At 41.2% G+C, this 18,478-nt stretch overlaps 3 protein-coding genes across 5 annotated transcripts; all 3 read right to left on the minus strand.

Annotated features, from left to right (window-relative positions):
- Positions 1 to 364: 364 nt before the first annotated feature.
- On the minus strand, positions 365 to 4,423 carry LOC121622032. Of its 2 annotated transcripts, none has more exons than XM_041958817.1 (8): positions 4,228 to 4,423; positions 3,663 to 3,989; positions 3,246 to 3,524; positions 3,015 to 3,122; positions 2,312 to 2,401; positions 2,189 to 2,217; positions 802 to 870; positions 365 to 596 (listed from the first exon to the last, which is right to left on the minus strand). In XM_041958817.1, the coding sequence occupies exons 1-8, from the start codon at positions 4,286 to 4,288 to the stop codon at positions 495 to 497; spliced, it is 1,065 nt and encodes a 354-aa protein (XP_041814751.1). In that variant the 5' UTR covers positions 4,289 to 4,423; the 3' UTR covers positions 365 to 494. The 2 variants fall into 2 exon arrangements, with proteins under 2 accessions (XP_041814751.1, XP_041814750.1); XM_041958816.1 differs by having other exon boundaries at positions 2,994 to 3,122; positions 4,228 to 4,419.
- A 1,320-nt stretch (positions 4,424 to 5,743) lies between these two features.
- LOC121621980 lies at positions 5,744 to 9,503 on the minus strand. Of its 2 annotated transcripts, none has more exons than XM_041958731.1 (7): positions 9,280 to 9,503; positions 8,836 to 9,138; positions 8,475 to 8,633; positions 7,588 to 7,689; positions 7,469 to 7,497; positions 7,255 to 7,311; positions 5,744 to 7,083 (listed from the first exon to the last, which is right to left on the minus strand). In XM_041958731.1, exons 1-7 carry the CDS (start codon positions 9,335 to 9,337, stop codon positions 7,012 to 7,014), a joined length of 780 nt encoding a protein of 259 aa, XP_041814665.1. In that variant the 5' UTR covers positions 9,338 to 9,503; the 3' UTR covers positions 5,744 to 7,011. The 2 variants fall into 2 exon arrangements, with proteins under 2 accessions (XP_041814665.1, XP_041814663.1); XM_041958729.1 differs by having other exon boundaries at positions 5,744 to 7,086.
- Positions 9,504 to 11,588: 2,085 nt separating this feature from the next.
- Positions 11,589 to 16,785, minus strand: pnrc1 (proline-rich nuclear receptor coactivator 1). Its single transcript, XM_041959463.1, has 2 exons — positions 16,170 to 16,785; positions 11,589 to 14,485 (listed from the first exon to the last, which is right to left on the minus strand). Exons 1-2 carry the CDS (start codon positions 16,497 to 16,499, stop codon positions 14,027 to 14,029), a joined length of 789 nt encoding a protein of 262 aa, XP_041815397.1. The 5' UTR covers positions 16,500 to 16,785; the 3' UTR covers positions 11,589 to 14,026.
- Between the last annotated feature and the right edge of the window lie 1,693 nt (positions 16,786 to 18,478).

Genomic DNA, 18,478 nt, shown 5'->3' on the forward strand with positions numbered 1-18,478 from the left:
TTTTTCGTTCCTCTGTTGGTCTCAAACTTCTTATAATCTCCAAATGAGTTGCTCATCCTGTGATCAGGAAGGTGTCACTTCCTCATGGCGACTTGTATCTTTCATTATTATGTGAATAACTTTCTTCTCACTAACTCATTTATAGTGAGATGATTCAAAGTCACTTTTGGATGGACCCTTTGAAGCCAGAACATTCAAAGCTAACTGAACTAAAATATACATGGTCAAATTATAGCACACAATTCAATAAAAGTAAAAAAAACAAAGCAAAACCATTAAAAAATCAGTAAAATTTAACCACAGATCAGCACATCTATTGTAGAGGACAATCAAGAGCATGAAAGCAAGTTCATCAAGCAAAATCTGTTATATATCTCATTTACATTTTAATAAACCACCCTTGAGGTTTTTTTACAATAATCTAAATGAAAATTGTCATAAAAAACATTAACAGAGATCAGCAAAGATCTGACGACACGACACGGTTTGTGTGGTTAGTTGATGGTCGCGTAGAGGTTCTTGGGGTCATAGGAGGACGCTTTCACAGTCGTGTAGGTCACTGCATCACCTTCATCGTCATCATTTTTACTCCGAACCTGGCAGGGAACGGCACAATATAAATGACACGGCATAGACCATGACAACACACAACGACACTGTAAAAGACAACAGGAGCATTAAGGACATCCACAACATAACCCAGTGCAGCACAGCACACAAGACAACACAAAGCTGCATGAGAAACTGTGATCAAATGTAAAGCATCACAACATCACAAGTACAACCAGTCAGACAGCTTACTGGGGCTTTACTGTTGGCCTTCTTGGTGTAGCTGACGGAGGCATAAGAAACACCATCTTCAGGATCAGCCTGCACAGAGAAGACAACATGGCTGCTCAGTAACGTGGATTTAAAATGACTCACTTCTAACTTTATTCCATTCAATTTTATCACAGTCAACATTTTAAAATTGATCACTTCTGCAGTAGGTCGTGTGTTTCTTTTCTTTCTGTCTCAAATTGTTGAATAGTAGCTTATTTGTGGTGGTTTGACCTCTGACCTCTAGTGTTACGACCCCCTTTTTGACGCTTGAGTTCTTTTCTTTTTCTTTTTTTTCCAAATATTTCTATTGAAACAATAAAAATACTTTCAATCACAAAATTACAATTTACCTTCTTTTGTTTTGTTTTGTATCTAAATATATACATATATGCACACATACGCGCACAAATTTACACATATGTACACACACACATATACACACAAAAAACATTAAATGAAAAAGCACTCTCTAAACAGAGTGTAGAAGAAAATGAATATGGCAAATGAAAAAGGAAAGAAAAACAGAATATAATGAACAAACTACACCCACCCACCCCCCAAACCCACCCCACCCCACCTCAGCTCACCACGACCAATACCTGCTAATGGTTACTTGAATGTAATTAAATGCAAATACAGGCACACATTCAATCGGACAGTACCTCTAAATTTGTGAAATACGAAATAAAGGGTTGCCATTTATGGAAAAACTTGTCAGTACAACCTTTCAGCGTGTATTTAATTTTACACTTGTGTTCTTTTCTAGTGAAGTCCAGTTGCATCACCTAACTTCCCTTTTTCTGTTTATTGCACATTGTCTCACTATCAGCACTGTAAGAAAGAGCACAGGGCTCAGAGAGTGTGACTTTGCACTGGGTGTGTGATCTCAAAGTGTCCTGGCTGCTTTCTGGAGGAGGAGGCTGAGTCGCTGCAGGGTTTGAGCTCATTCGCTGAACAAACACAGTTACATTTGGTCAAAACGCATCTTACAGTTCAGGTGATGCACATGCTGTCAGGACACAATACAAACGACACCTGGACGACGTAGGGAACATGTTTGTGCAGGATTCAGGGACAGGTGGAGTGATGGAGTGTCAGAGCATCTTCAGATCTACACCTTCAGTCCAGTGGATGAGCTCAGTTTGACTTGAGATTAATCAAACCAACCAGCACAAATACTGTTTGTGTGAAGCCTCTAATGTCCAGCTGACGGTGTGCCAGAGGTGATTAAAGGCTGCCGTCACTTCCTTGACATTTGCTGCTGCAGCCACGTAGTTTGAATACAGACACTCAGTACTGTTTATCTCATCTTATCCTTCCTCAGCTATAGAACCAAAGTTTAGACTGAAGAAGTTTTTACACTCACAACATTGTTGTTCGTCCGCGTTTTGTTCCCTGAAAAGACAAAAAAGAGTCAAGGTCAGCTCCTAAAGAGAAAATCCAGTTTTATTTAAACTTCCTGTTATGAAAGTTTCATCTGTGCTCTCACCTTCAGATCTCCTCCTTCTGATGACTCCCACGACAATCATTAAAAGTGCGACTAAAAGCACAGCCGCAATGACGTACAACCACCACCAACCTGCAAAGATACAGAAAATATCTGAAGCTCTGTGGCTGCAGCGATCTGCATCCAATAAAAACACAATCTGCAGCGGAGAAACAAAGCAAACACTGAACTCAGCGTTCACTCACTACTTCTTCCCAGAGCTTTCAACCTCATGTCACAGCTGAGACGCGGCTGAAAGCTCCACAAAAAATCAGTAAGTGCAACAGCAGCTAATTCAACCTTCTTTTTTCCGACTGTGTAAAGTATGGTGTTAAAACTAAGGTAAAACTTTAAAACATCGCTTTTACTGAAGTTGAAGGGCTGCATGGTTGCACTTTGAAAAAGTTCTTCAGCCTTTTGTGTGTTTCTGAAAGGTTTGTTTGCTTCTGTCACTGACTCTGTATGAATGGAAGGAACATTTCAAAACCCTGATGTGTCTGCAGTCACTGTGTAGAGCATCTCCAAACATTCAGCCAGTTACTGATGAAACAGCACAAAGCAGAAAACTCCAAACATAAAGCAGAGACATGAAGTGTCCGTCGGCATCTAAACGTTCCTCTGCCTGCAGGGCTTTGCTGAGGGTGAATTTAGCACAAACAGACACATAAAAATGTTAAATCTCCACCTTTAAGTTCTGTTGAAGCACCTTTGGTCGGAGACGCCGTCGTCATGGTTCCTGCTTTCATGCTGTTTCCAGATCTTCTGGTTAATTTAGTCGTTGTTGATTGTGTTGTTGCTGTTCTTGTGTCCTCACCTGAACAGGTGAACACAGCCCAACAAACTGTTCAGCACAAAACTTGTGTTGTGATGTAATATTTAAACTTTTTTAGCTAATTATTCATGTGGTTGTGAAGTGACTGTAAACAAAGGTTCTCACCTGGTTTCTCGCCTGAGGGCTGAGGGCTGAGGTCAAACTGCTGCACTTTGTTACCATTGGTCACTTTACACTTGAGTAATTTATACCTTGATGTGTAAAAGTAATGAGAAGACAGAAACCGCAGAGAGGCAAAGCAGGAAGACTGTGACATCTTGAGATCCTGGTTATCTTTATCCACATTGTTACCGTTAAACGACCACTGCACTGTGTGTGTACATCGCTCATATGTCACCACAGAGCAGTTAAATGTCACCTTATCAGTGTCCTTAAGTTCAGTCACTGGAGAAGATGGAGACAATGAGAGAAAGACAACAAGAGGAAAGTCAACCTCATCACTGTAATCATGATGATTGTAATGTTTCAGTTTGTTGTTCTAACAAGACAGTTTGAGCTGAAAACTCTGATGTAAATACTCACTGCTGATCACAGACAGATAAAACCCAGAGCCTGAACCTTGTTCTCCTCCTGACTTGTTCTGTTGACACTTGTAACGACCAACATCCTCGACTGTGACCTTCTGTATGACCAGAGAACAGTTCTGTAGAACACTCAGTCTGTCTGATGAAGGTTCAGCAACCTGCCCGAGTTTAACCAGCTCTTTTGCTTCTCCACTTCTTGAAACACTGAAAGTCCATGTTGTCCTGTCACATTTGTGCTGATCATTTATCGCACTGTCACAAGGCAAAGTGACTCCATCTCCAACTCTGACAAAGAAAGAGTCTCGTCCCACTGATGAGAGGAGATCTAACGAATAAAGAGAAATATTACCATTAATGTCAGTGTGAGGATAATTAGAGATATTACACATGTGCCTCATCCTTCCATTTCCAAGAGTTCATTTAACTCATCATTCGCCAACAGACTACTTAGTTTTAGTCTGTTTGCTTAAACGAAGGTCAGATCATTAAATAACGATCATGATATTGATAAATTAGCATTTTCAAATGTTTCTGCTATACAAGTACATTATATTCATCCTTACCTGTAAACTGAAGCACCAGCATCAGAAATAAAGACATTTTAATCCATCTGAATTCAACCATCTTGTCTCTCAGTGCTCTTCCTTCTCTCTGCTTCTCATACTTATAAGTTTCTAAACTGGAGCTTCTTAAAGAAAAATGCTGTATCTACTTCCTCTAATTATCAAAGTGTCACTTCCTCATTGTGACTGTCATCCGTCTTTCTCCTCATGTGTCAGTTGTTGAATGTTTGTGATAAACTGAAGGATGAAGTTTTCCTTCATGTCTTGAGAAAATTCTCCTCCTCCTTCAGCTAAATAAACTGTTTAAAAAGCCTCTTGGATCAGATGAAAATGCATCGTCACAAAGCTGAAAAACAGGCTGTTTTTCTGAGATATGAGGTTCTCACAGGACAAACATGTGATGATCTTATAGAATATGATCGCTGTAGATTAAACCAGCCAGCAGTATATAAAGTAGTTCAAATGAGCTCAACCTGAAACATCTACAGCAGGAATATTAATCCACAAACATCAGATATGACAGAGAAACACTGACAGGAACATTTTACTGCGAAATGAGCCCCTTACTTTCATACTTGAAGTCAAATTTCCTTTGGGTATTTAAAGCGTGGTATTAGTACTCATGTCAATATATTTGTTCCATCACTGGTTATTACTTCTCCTTTTCACTTTGTGCTACTACTGGTTAATGTACTACACCGCCTAGTGGTGAGAAAAAAGGCTTTTTATAGCAATAAATCACCAAAATGGAAGAAGAGGAAGCATGGTGTAAATCACAGCTTCATCATCTTCATCTACATACCATAAAATAAGATCAGATAAAACTCGATTGATTGCACACTGGGGAAATTTACTTGTTAAAGCAAGAATAAAAAGTAGAGGCAGAAAAAGAACAAGGATAATAAGATACTGTGTTTTCGTACTATTGCATGGTATAACAGTAAAAAATATATAGTACAGTAAAAATATGGAATATCTTACCCACAACCTGGAACACAACAAACAGCACAACACGTCCATTACACAACATGAAATGACACAAAATAATGAAGGTAAATTCAACTTTATGATTTCCAGCGCCACATAAACACAACAGGATGCTCAGTAATGAAACAGCAAACAACATCAGAAAGAGCACAAAACAGTGATTCAGTCGTTTGTAGTGAACACCTCTGCTGGTCCTCACCTGTAGACCTGAGATTTAATCATCCAATAATCTGGAAGAAAAAGGCTGGAAACCCAGAAACACTGTGTGTGACTGTAAAGCCCCTTGAGGTAAATTTATGATTTGTGAAATTGGGCTACACAAATTAAACTGACCTGATTTGACTCGCAGGAACAATCAATGCTTTATTAGGACACAAGACAAAGAGGCAATTATTGAATTCTGCAGACTGCTTTGACCCCTGGAGGATTTGGGGTCAGTGAGACTAAAGCAGCGTGTCTGTTCATAGACCCTGAATCTACGACAGCTTCCATATATTAAATTAAGGTTTAGTTCAGGAAGACACAGAAGTCAGAGAGCCAAATGTATGTTTTATACTTGCTACAAATAGTTAAAGCACACACACATCCCAGCAAACATGTTGACAACAACAAAGCCGACATATAAACAGTTCATGGATCTACAGAGAGAGGACTTTGGGGTCAGAGGTTATTCATTTCTGAGCTGTTCATCAGCTGAGCTCATAGCGACAGTCTCCTAAATGGATCCCCAGCAGCACCACAGCACCATCTACTGACGTGAAAGTGTACTACCTTGATGTGAAGACTAATCAGCGTCTGTTTAAATAGCAACTAACAGACAGCATTTCCAACCTGCTGCACTGGAAGCATTTGGGATAATCAATAAAATATATAACAGGTCTAGCTGTTTTAGACATTTCAATGCAGAAATGTTAGCCGATATGTAGCATGTTCACTTTCTGTACGTCAGTGCTCTGATGCTAACAGACATCATTTTGAAAATTCTCAAAAATAATTTTGTTTTCAGCGAGAAAGACATTTTTTGTCCAAAAATCTTACAAGTAAAAGACAATGCAGAGGTGATTATGGCAGTGGGTGGGATCAGTAACTGATTTTCTTTCTCTCCAACATCAATATGGATACCCACCTTTTATTGTAAAAGACCTGACAATTCATTCCAACACATTTATACGTGAGGATTTAACTTTTTTTTTGTCTCAGCAGATTATATTATCAGTAAAAATCAAGTCAACACTGTCACTGTGTACATTAAGAATCTAAGCTCATTCAAGCCTACGCTGCAACATTAGAAAAAAACATATTGAACTCCATTGGAAACCAGCAAGTCCATAACAAAGTTCATGAAAATGAGTCTGTCTGCACACAGAGTGATGAGAGTGGGGTCACGCTAACCTGCTTACAAATCAAAAAGGCAGTCAGAAGTAGAATTACCACCAAACAGCCTCCACCAAACAGTCAAATTTCTTTCACATTCATGTCTGTTCTGACTCATAGAACACATGTAGTGAAGCATTTATTAAGTTTACACTAAGTGAGTCTTTGGTGAAATGGAAGTTCTCACTATATATTCAAATGTCTGATTCCAGTGAATAATGTCCAGTGAGAAACATGTTGTCTTCACTTAGAGACTGTTTGTCCAGAGGAGTCCAGAGGACTGACAGAGAGCTTCATCACACGGAGCAACAACAATCACCTGAAGATCAGCATCAGCACAACCAATCAGCTTCTGCTGGACTACAAAGCTGCAGAGAAGCTACGAACTGTAAAACGTGGAGGCTTGGTGTGGGAGTTGTAGAGCTAAACAGAAGTAGAAGGGTCTCCAATGTTTTCATAGGTCACTGTGCCGCCATGTCCTCCTCCATCATGATGCTGCTGTGAAATACAGCAACACACCAAGTTCAAAGGCATCAAATCAATGTTGCTGTTCACACATTTTGTTATAATCCCCCAAACTGCCACATTTTCCTCCCAGCTGACCATTCACAGCTAAGTCAGCAGAACCTGAACGCACCATGAGTTGCTGTCTGATTACATCTTTACCTGACTGGCTGCTGCACCTGAACGCCTCACAGTTCTGCTTCCTCCTGAGTTTAAAACCTGCACAAACACAAACAGTGAGACATTCACAGTCCTGCATTACAGCAACATGAACAGTTACCACCAGCAGCTTCTCACCATTCACACAGTCCCTGAACATTCATACACAGCTTTCATTTCACACATCAGGTCACTTCAGTTTTTATTGTCCACTCACAGTGTTGTCATCGGGTGGTCTCTGCCTCCCTGGAAAACAACCCACAGAGCAACATGTCAGCTCGAAACTCACACTTTGTGTTAATCAGTCTGAACAAATGCTGCTCTGAGTTTTCTCACCTCGAGCTCTGATGAGAAGAACAGTGATCACAGTGATGAGGACGAGTTCAGCCACACGCATCACCAACATTATGTAGTTCACCACAGAACAATCTGTACGAGCTGCGGAGCAGAACAATCATGTCGGTGGAGAAAGTTGTTGTCAAACAGTCAGAAATACGACACGTGTGAAGGATTCGGCCGTAGGGAGGGTCTGCCGGTTTGCTCCAGACTGAAATATCTCCACAGCGATTGGATGGATTGAAGGTTTGTGCGGTCAGTCGTGATCCCCTGATGATGAAGCCGACTGACTTTGGTCTCCCTCTGGTGCCACCAGCAGGTTGACATTTTTGTCTTTGAGTGAAATGTCTAAACAACTGTTTACCATGAAAGTTTCTACAAATATTTTGTGTCTCCCTCAGGACAAATTGTCACAACCTAAATTTTCAATCAGGACCGTCATCAGATCAAACTTCTAACTTCTCCAGTACTTCAATTCATGATTAAATACCAACCATCCCTCAGCTGTACTTTGTTTAGTGCTAACAGGCCTAAAATGTCCTAAAAACTGTTCCTGAATACAGCCTGTGTTCTCCTTAAAGGTCCAGTGTGTGGGATTTAGTGGCATCTAGTGGTGAGTTTTCAGATTGCAACCAACTGAACACCCTACCCTTCCATGTGTGTTGGAGAACCTGAGGTGACAGCTAAAAACACCAAAGTCCCTCCATAGAGTCGCACATGCGAACTCCTTCCTAACTGTAGATATACTGAGCTCATTTAAAGGCAACAAAAACAATGATTATTCTTATATTTTCAGGTGATACATCCATGACAGCCTCACAGCTGCTAGCATGGCTGCATCTGAAAATGTCATGAGTTCGGTTTGCATCAGCTACACTGTTTCCCACCTTCCTGTGTTGCTGTTGCTGTTGTTGTTGTTGTTGTTGTTGTCGATGGTGGTGGTGGTGGTGGTGGTGGTGGTGGTGACGTTCTTGGTGCTGCTGTTGTTGGTGGCATCGTAGTTGTCGTTGTTGTCGTTGTCGATCTTGTCGTTGTTGCAGCTTCGCCTGACATATTAAAAAACAAAAACCAACAAGCTGTGAAGTGAGAAAGAAGGATGTCTTCTTTTTAAATCCATCAAATTATCAGACATCATTTGTTGAGTCAGAGCAAAACTCTTCATCGTTGGGATCAGAACTGTTGGAATGTGTCCGTATATTGTTTTAACAGGGCAGTTTGAATTAAAAACATTTTCATGTTAATACTCACCAGTCTTTACAACCAGGCGAACATCAGTCCTGCTGTGTTGTCTGCAGGTGTAAATACCGCCATCCTCAACTGTGACCTTCTTTATAACCAGAGAGCACGTCCTTGTCAGAGCCAGTCTGCCTGATGTAGGTCCAGAAACAATCAGCCCATTTCTTACCAGCACCACAGATAATTCTGTGATATAACTACTGAAGAACCATGAAGCAGTGTCACAGCTACTCGTATCATATACCAGATCTTGACAAGGTAAAGTGACATCAGCACCCTCTCTGACAGTGAAGGCGGAAAATTTTCCAGTTCCGGCTGTGAAGGAAATGAGAGAAATTCTGAAAATGAACTGAAAACTTCACATCTAACAGATGAGTAAGTTCAAAGAAAGCATTTGAGATGACATCACTGCTGCTCTGTTAAATGAAGGTTAAATCAGCGTCTTCTCTGTCTCACCTGTCGCATAAAGCAGCATCAGAAACAGAGAGATGTGAATCCACCTGAGCGCAGACATTCTGCTCTCTCTCTCGGTCGGGGTCTAATGAGCCACTGTTTGCTCAGTCAGTCAGATTTCATCGTTTGTGATGAAATGTGATGTAACTTCCTCCTGGTTCCTTAATGTCACATTTCTGTCACTGAGAGAGAAAATGTTTGCGTGTGGGCGGGATTCAAACATTGCAGAAAAACCTGCAGAAATCAAAAACAAAAAGAACCGAAGTAAAAATCACGACTGGTGTGAAGCTTTAAAAAGAAGGTGTGATGGATGGTGTGTCGGTGGTCAGTGAGCTGTCAGTTTCTTTATCAGGAGATCACCGTCTGTGCAACAATTTCACACCTGCAATTTCCCTTTTTTGTTACTTCCAGCAATCAAACATGAAGTTACCGTGTCTGAGGGAGAAAAAACACTTTTACAACACCAATATGCAATAGATTTATCTTGAAGTAATAATAATAGTAAGTTTATTTATATAGAAGAAAAAAGAAGAAAAAGAAGGAAGCAAATGAGAAACAGAGCAACCGACTTTACAAAGCAGACAGCCAGCTAAAAACAAAAGAGCAAAAAATAAACTCAACTAATTAAACAAAGGAAGTCCAAACAAGCTGCTTCTGGTCAAAACTCAAAGCCTGGCACACAGAGACACTTTCTGGAGGGCAGGTTCAACAGAAGACGTTCCATCACCTTTGGACAACACCATCTGGTGCAGATACAAGAACTTCTGTTGTGTCACATCCAATTGTTTTTATAGTTGAGGCAATTTAGCAGAACACGCAGTTTTGAAATATTTTGGGGCTTAAACAAAATGTATAAAGGAACATTGTCTGCATAAAAATGGTTGGAGTTACCTTTAAAATTATTATCTGCCTAGGAGCAAGTACAAACAGCAGCGGGCCCAGGGCGGAACCTTGGGGAACACCACAGAACAGAGATTCAGTTTATGAGCCATAATGATCAGCTGTGATGGATCACACTGACATGTGAAGTATGAGGAGTATCAATCCAAAGCTGATCCAAAGCCCGAGTCTCTCAACCAACATGATGGTCCAGAGGATCAAGCAGCACTGAGGTCTAATCACACCGCAACAAAACTACAATAAAAAAATACAATGTGGTTGGGAACAGCTTTTTCCTGCACCGCTGGGTAGGGAGGTGTTCCATGGATGGCAGCTCCATCATGGTGACATGTTGAGCAGTTTTCACCACCCTCTGTAGAGCCTTACGGTTGAGGGCGGTGCAAATGCCAGATCAGGTGGTGATGCAGGACACTGAAGAAGCTGCAGAGCATCCTGGAGTCCATGTTGTTTCCTGTTGAGCCATGCGCACCTTTGCAAATAAAAAAACCCCTACAAAATCTACAAACCTGCAACTGTGCCCGCACTACTTCTGACCAACAGAAAATTAATCGACCAATCGTTAAAGCCATTGATCGTTTTTCTTTGTATGTTTTTAATCAGGCCTGAAGTGAACGACAGGTATCACGTGTCAGTGAAGAAGCTTTGAGGTCGTGTCGGCAGCGTTTGAGGCGTTTGTTCATTATTTCAGGCTTTCTTTGTGTTGAAAGACGTGCTGGAAGTTGTTTTGCAACCAGTGAAGTTAGGACAGCAGCAGAGGTACGGCAGCTCGCTCTGTGGATGATGAAAGCAGATATACAGGATGGGCAGATGGATGGATGACAAAGGGGTGTGTATTTGTAGAGAACTGTCCAGAAAGATGTGAGTCGATCAGCAGTTTATCTGTATTTACTGTTACCATCGCTGAGGTTTGGGTCCTGTGTGTTTGCAGTCATGACCAACTCTCAATTAAAACAGCAGCACAGACCATCACCAACACCCACACTCATGCATGTGTATGTAGTCTGTGTCTATTTAATACGAATAAAGTTTCACTTTGTTGTGTGAGTATGAAGCTTTACGCTCACGGGCTAAGACCTCTGTATCAACCTTCACATTGAGACTAAATTTATTTATTGACTATCAGTTTTTCCTTTGTGTTCTAAGATGAGTTTAATGCAGGTTAAATTCTGTTATTTAATATAAATTCTATTTCTGATATAACTGAATCTATTCTCAATTCTTTTCATGTCTCTTATCAAACTACATACACTAAAAATGCAAATTTAGTGACTTTATTAAGTGTTTTTTTCTTATATTTCCTCTGGAGAAAACATGTTCAATAACCAGATCTTGTTTTTCACGTCTGCAACAAGACAAAAAGTGACACTCACTAACTTCTCTTGGCATGTAATGAACACAGAAGCAACATATAATAGGGGTAACCAATATTTTAATATAATTTTGAATTTACAGTGCCTTCCATAAGGATTCAGCTTCTGGACTGTTCCAAAGTCCAAGGGGGCGAACACTTGCGCAAGGCACCGTCGACGTGAAAGGCTTCATAAAATAAACACTTTTCCCAAATTGTCACAAGGAGATGTGTTGTTAAGCATAATCTCATAACTGGAATTAAATAATTTCAAAACACTGCAATAAAATGGGCAGTTTTTTCGCTACAGTGATACAATTTTCCATTTACGTGACGTCACAGAGGTCAAGAGAGGAGATCCAGCAGCTGCCTGCATCCACAGAAACCATTCAAATAATAAAAAAACACATCACAAGGTCATCTGAGCCACATTCAACACACACTGTACTCTGAGTATCTTGGAGGAAGGAAAGGGTAAAGAAGAGGTATGTGAAACGAAGCTGTGTGAAAACAGGTCACCTTTAAAAAACATAATGTACAAAGTAAGACTTCGTCCACACGAAGCCGAGCGACTTTAAAACAGTTTCACTATGCCAACGTTTCCATGTTGTTGAACTCTTCATCCGCACTGAAGAAAAAACAGCTTAATCTCTTCTTCTTCATCCTGTTTTCATTCTGCAACATGTGGTGAAGAGTAGGACAAACGGTGCTCAGTCTGAGCTCTTTAAACGTCCTTTCTGTCCCTCCTGCTCTCTCGTGATCACCTGCATCGTCTCTGAAAGCAGACGAATTCACTGACTGTGAAACACACTGATCTGTCTCTAACTGTCACATACTGGAATGAGGACATGATAATGATTTGGTCACAGCTCATAAAACACTACATTTAAATGCACTCCGGTGCTGATCAAGGCTACAACTAATGACTATTTTCATTATTGATTAATCAGCTGTTTCCTATTGTTCTCCTACAGTAAGCGACGAACTGAAACGTCTCGTTTCATCCATCAAACAGTCCAAAATCCATTAAAAACAGACAAAAGGCAGCAAATCCTCATATCTGAAAAGCTGCTCAGACAATAACTCAAACAATTATCAAAGCAGATCACTTCTCTGGCTATCGACTGATTACTCTGGCGAGCTCTCATCATGAGTGTGACAGCGGCTGTGCTGGTGGTCGTCCACACACACATTTAAAATGACTGATCACGGAGAGCTGAAGCGGCAGAAGACTTGATTTACTGCCGCACATTTCCCAACCGTGTCTGGGAGGGCTTACGACATCCTTTTGCACAAGTTCGGCTTTTCCCGAACACACTGAAACACCAAACGCACATTTTAAGATTCACCACTCTGGAAACGTTTGCTTTTCAGCGTTTAGAACGCCGGCTTAGTGCGGACGGACGGCCCAAACAGCGAGCAGAAGATGCAGTTTTAAATGTAATCGGCAGCTTGATGTGAACAAACTGTCAGTCAGTGAAATGGAGTTAAAAAAGAAGAGCACTCTGGATGCTGGATACTGGCTTTCTGCAGCAGCTGGTAGTGAGACTCTTCACATTGTTGTCTTCTCTTGGGCTCGCTGAGGCTCACAGTCCTGATTTGACTGTCGGCTTTCCACCGGCTGGACCCGTGTTCAGGAAACGGAAAGAACTTCAGCCGCCAGCTGGTAAAATCTCACGTGGCCTTTCGATTTGTCCGCTATCCGAGCCATTTTGAAAGGTAGCCAGCCAGGACCTGGAAATCCTCCCCTGTGCTTTGAGCTGGCTGGTGATATTCATCAAAGTGGCTGGTCAAGCTTTGGAACAACAAAACGAGCTTTCCTGCCCTTCCCAGTTTTAGTTTTCAGTGCAAATCAGTATGAAAAGTCTGTCTTTCATCCACTGAGCCTCACTGGAGGAGAGAAACAAAGTGCCTCAGTTTGCAGGGGATATTTTTTTCTTTCTTTTTTTTTTTTGGAAAAAAACCTCAGTAACAAAACTAGAATCTCAGTTAAAAGGAAAAATATACACAAATATATGTTTGCAATATATTATGTACATTTACACAAGCTCTTTAAAAAGTCAATCATCACACGGCTGCCTTTTCAAAAGTGTTCACGGAGAAAGTGCCGCGGTCGCTTTACGTCATGTAAACACGAGACAGCGATGGCGCTGCTGCCGGAGACGAGTCGACCTCCTCACAGTTAGTTCGCTCACAAATTCAATCACAACAACTATTATTATTATTTTCCCTCCCCTCTGCCAACGAGAGGGCAGAAATAAAAGCAGACAGCAAGTCGGCCAGACCTCCAGGAACGTCACGACGTTCCAAGATGTTCACAAAAGCAGGCAGCATGTTGAATTATGGGAAACTGTACTGCAGCTAATAAAAACTCCCTACATTGTATTGCAGTGTGTTAAAGGCCAAAATCAGTTTAAATCAATGCTAATTTTCCAATTGTTGGCATTCGGTGTAAACCAGAGACCAGACGGACCAGCTCCAACTGGAACCTCCAGGACGTGGTCATGATTTATCTTGAACCTTCAGCAGCGACTTTAAGTGAACAGTCATTTGCTCTCTGCTTTGGTTGCTCTGTTGAGGCTCGTTTTCTCCGACCCAGTGACTGGGCGGTTTGGGTAAGACACTGGGTGAGGGCGGCTCACTGAACTTGGCTCCAGCGTAGACCTTGTCGCCATCTTTGAGGTATTCGGGCGCAGCTTCAGCAGGCGGCGTGTTCACGATCCTGACGCTGTTGGAGACGTGGAGGGGTTTTTTCTGCTCTCGGAGTGGAGGCTGCTTGGGGCTGCTGTTATCTTTCTTCTTTGTGGAGGGAGAAGCACCGGCGGGTTGGCCCTGCTTGGGCTTGTGGCTCCGTGTGATCACGTTCTGGGTGGTCTGGTCGTGTCTGGGCAGGATGCGGACAGGCTGGCCACCCGGCTGCGTGGGCCCTCGCTCCAATCTGCCACCTCTGGATTTCAGCAGCTAAGACACAGAAACAAACTCTTATTACGGTTGTCTGATTAATATAATTAGCCTTTTACTGGACTTCTAAAATATCCATCCATCCTATTAAACAGGAATTCAGTAAAATTACAAACCTCTGCATGTGCTGTGCACTGTCCCATCACACGAGCAGCACTGTCTGAGGACTACAGGCTGTCAGGTAAGCTTTATATTACTGGAGTGAACAGATTTCATATCTTTTTATGATATTTCAGCCAACCAGCCGTTAGCAGCTTTTAACAGTTTCTAACTTGTTAACACTTTCTGCGAGTTTTTGCTAGCTAGTGGTTAGCATGCAGCTTGATTAAGAATGCTAATTGAGGTTCCCTTTCATTTTTTTTTTTTCATTTCCACCAGAAGAGTTTTCAATTATGCATGCTTATGATATGACAAAAGGTTTGTTTCTATCTGTGTATGATACGGTAAATACAGCCAGAGAAAATAACCCCTATATTTCTATTTTGTTCCTGTTGTTTCTCATTAATTCACATTAATTCCCAAGGAAAGTTTCTGTTGTGAATATTCCTGGAATTTTGCAACCCCACACTTTAATATCCACCAATAAATACACATTTGGTAAAAATATGAATGTAGGAACACAACATCTGAGCGCTCCAGATATGCCCATCTATTATGAGCTTTATTACATTAAATTGATTAAACACTGGAGGCTGACTTGAAGCTCCAAAGACAGCCGGCGGTAAATTTCAGTGTCGGACATTAAGGAATAAATTCTGACAAAGTGGCTGGTGCTATGATCCACATATATAAACCAGCCATGACAGCCCCGTCACTTTCTGCTCTAGTGACATCATTTGCTGCAGCGAGCTCATGCTGACATTACGTCACATGGATCAAGTTCCACAGCTGTCTCCTTTTAATAACTACCACACATGTATTGCAGAGGATGCTGGTGCATGTCCAACTACATGGTTTAAATAACCAAAGTTGAACACAGTTCCTACACAACAAAGCATGTTTTGAGTGTTATGCATCCTGCAGTGTTCACATCAGCTTCCTCGCCCGCAACGCAACCTGCCAGCGGAAAGAGGAAGACAAGCTTGTTCACTGCGTTTACTTTCGATTCTTCACAATAAGGATTAGTAACTGCGTCAGACTCTGCAGGGGATTTAAATCCGCTTCATTTCATGAGCACATGAGCCTTTCTTTAATAGGCTTCATTATCTTTTTATGAGCGTTTATAAGCACATAGCTTCAAAAATATGCTGATGGTGATGTTAGTCGGACTTCAGCTAACTCTCACTTTCGACTGCTCATTTTGTCTGGGTTAACAAAAAATAGTGAAAAATGAACATTGCTATTTCCATGAGACCAAGTTGGCGTTGACAACTAAACCCAGCAAATATTCACATGTGAGAGGTGAAATTTAAGCACTTCTACCCTAAAAATGACATTTGACGAATAAGCTAAAATGACGATTAATCGATCAAGTAACAAATCAATTCACAGAGCTCTGTATGTAAGAAATGCAAAGCACATAAGGTGCTTTCAGGAAAGACCGGATGTGGACACATCTTTGGGATTATATCTGATTTCTGGTTATAATTTTGATGATTTTTTTGATCAAGAACAAAAGCTGGGTGTCATATATACGAGGAACTGCAGAGCCACAAATGAGAACAACTCCAGCCCAGGAGGTTACCTCTTTCTTGGCTCCCTGTTTGAGGTGATGGAGGGTCAGACCGGGCTGTGGCTCGTCGTGGAGCTCGGTACCGGGCTGAGCTGCGGGAGCTATCGAGGTGTTGTTGTTGTTGTGGTCGCACAGGCGGATGTTGGCGTTGTTTCTCGGGGGTTTCTGGAGATGCAGCGGCGTCGTCGACCGCAGCTTCTTCCCTCCTTTCTTCAGCATAGTCTGCCTCGTCTTGTTGCCCGTGTTCAGCCCATCGCTGCTGGAAATCAACGATATCGGGTTGTTGTTTTCGACGTTGCCGATGTTAGCTTCATCGACTTGAGCCGGAGATCCGTCCAACATTTCTTTGAACTGGCGAAAACATAAACAGACTGTAAAATTCCTCCGCAGTTACGTCGCTTTAGCTAACAACGTCACAAGCTAACAGCTAGCTAGCTAGCTAACTAAGCTTCTTCTTCGCGAGTGGATAATACACTTCCTGTCTCACACACAAAGGAATACTTCACGAATATAACGTGATTTTGTCGTATCAGAAGTTATTGAGAGCAAACTTGTGGGACTTTAATTGTTTCTGCTGCTAAAAAAACCCGATAGACTTCCCGTGTCCTGAGATGGCGTCGGCGGTTGTGAGCTCATTAAAGCAGAAGTAGCACAAATAGTTAAGTTAGCCACAAGAACGCGCGGTCAGCCAGAATAAAGCATATGACTTCCGGTAGTGTATTTCAAAATAAGATGGCTTTTTTGACGACAGGGCAACGTACAGAGATGCATTGCGGACCGCGGATGCGGTGCAGGAAATTTCCTGTTCATTCACAGGACTTTTTTTACTCATGGAATCTGTGCAAAATTAATGTTAAAAGCAGGGGAATAAATAAATAATTAATGGAGGAAGGGTGTCACCTACCTTGATAGACATATTAAATTTAAAGTAATTACATTTCAAAGATCCACTGTATGTTTCTACTACTTTCTCGTTAAATAGTGTAGTATGTATGTAAAAATATAATGTAGTCTCATTGTTGATGGGAACCTGCAGGACGAAGTAAACAGCACTGGTGCTACTTTTCAGTATTTATCAGCTCGCAGTTGAAGATTAAGTATTCACATCATTCAAATAAAAGCCTTAAATAAAAGCAGTAATATTCTGAAAGTGTAAGTTTCGTCCCTAAGCCTTCTCCACACTATCAGGAATACAATTCTGGGGAGAATACATCAAACAGACATATTATAAGTATAATACTACATCCAATGGAAATACTCCCGTAAAGCACAAATACCTCGAATTTGTATTTACGAACAGTGTTTCAGTACATGTAATTAGTTACATTCCATCACTGCTGTCTCCACTTTTATTTTGTAGACAAACTCTTGCAACATCCGGTTTTATTCTGGTTAACTTGACAAGTTTCTCTTCCGGGGACCGTGTTGTCGGTAAGGGGTGTCGCCAACTGCATCCGGTCAGTGACGTTTTACCTTTTTATTCGTTTGCAGATTTTGGAGGCGGGGCAAATTGTATCATAAAAACTACAATAAACAGTAGAACTGTGCAGTGGGCAGGGCTGGTGTGTTCACTGTCCTAATGTGACTCATGATTTCGCAACTAAACCAGCTGATTATTAGTTTGTTGCTTCCTAAACAACAATTACCAGCTCTGTAACATAATATTTATCTTATGAATCATATATTCACTAAAAGGTCTGAAAGTGTGAGTGTAAGAAATTCTTACATGCTTTGAGTGACTCAGACCTCTGAGGCTGCTGGAGGCAATTTTTTTTATTTTCCTTCTCACTGAATCAGCCTTCCTGAGGACTGAAAACATTTCTTCTTTGTAAGGATTTGTTGCTTGTTGCTGCAACAAATTTGATGACTTTCAGCAATTTTGATTATTTTCTTAACTGGTTAATTAAAAATAATTAACACATTAATCAAAAGTGAAAATAATAGTGAGATTTTCTTAAACTCTTGATAATCCCACAGCGGGGAAATCTTCAGCAGCAAATGGGATGGTGTCAGACATAAATAAACAAAGCTATCTTCTAACTTGTGAGTGCTGTTTTGTAATACATGAAGTATGAAGACACACATAACCGCAGACACTGAGCAGATTTGGTGTCACACAGTTTTACTGTAGAAAATGTGATGCACAGTTGAACACGTTTTGTTCACAACAGACCTCAAACTCACCTTCAAACATTCAGTAAATACACGTGTGGACGGTACCTCGGCTACATCTACACCTCGTCCCTTTTCAGAACCAGGATGATCCTGCTCAAGAAACACTGACAACAAGGCTGGAGTACGTGATTGGTTCTCCACACACT

Source organism: Chelmon rostratus, chromosome 18 (assembly GCF_017976325.1).
Source record: "Chelmon rostratus isolate fCheRos1 chromosome 18, fCheRos1.pri, whole genome shotgun sequence".
Taxonomy (NCBI): Eukaryota; Metazoa; Chordata; class Actinopteri; order Chaetodontiformes; family Chaetodontidae; genus Chelmon; species Chelmon rostratus.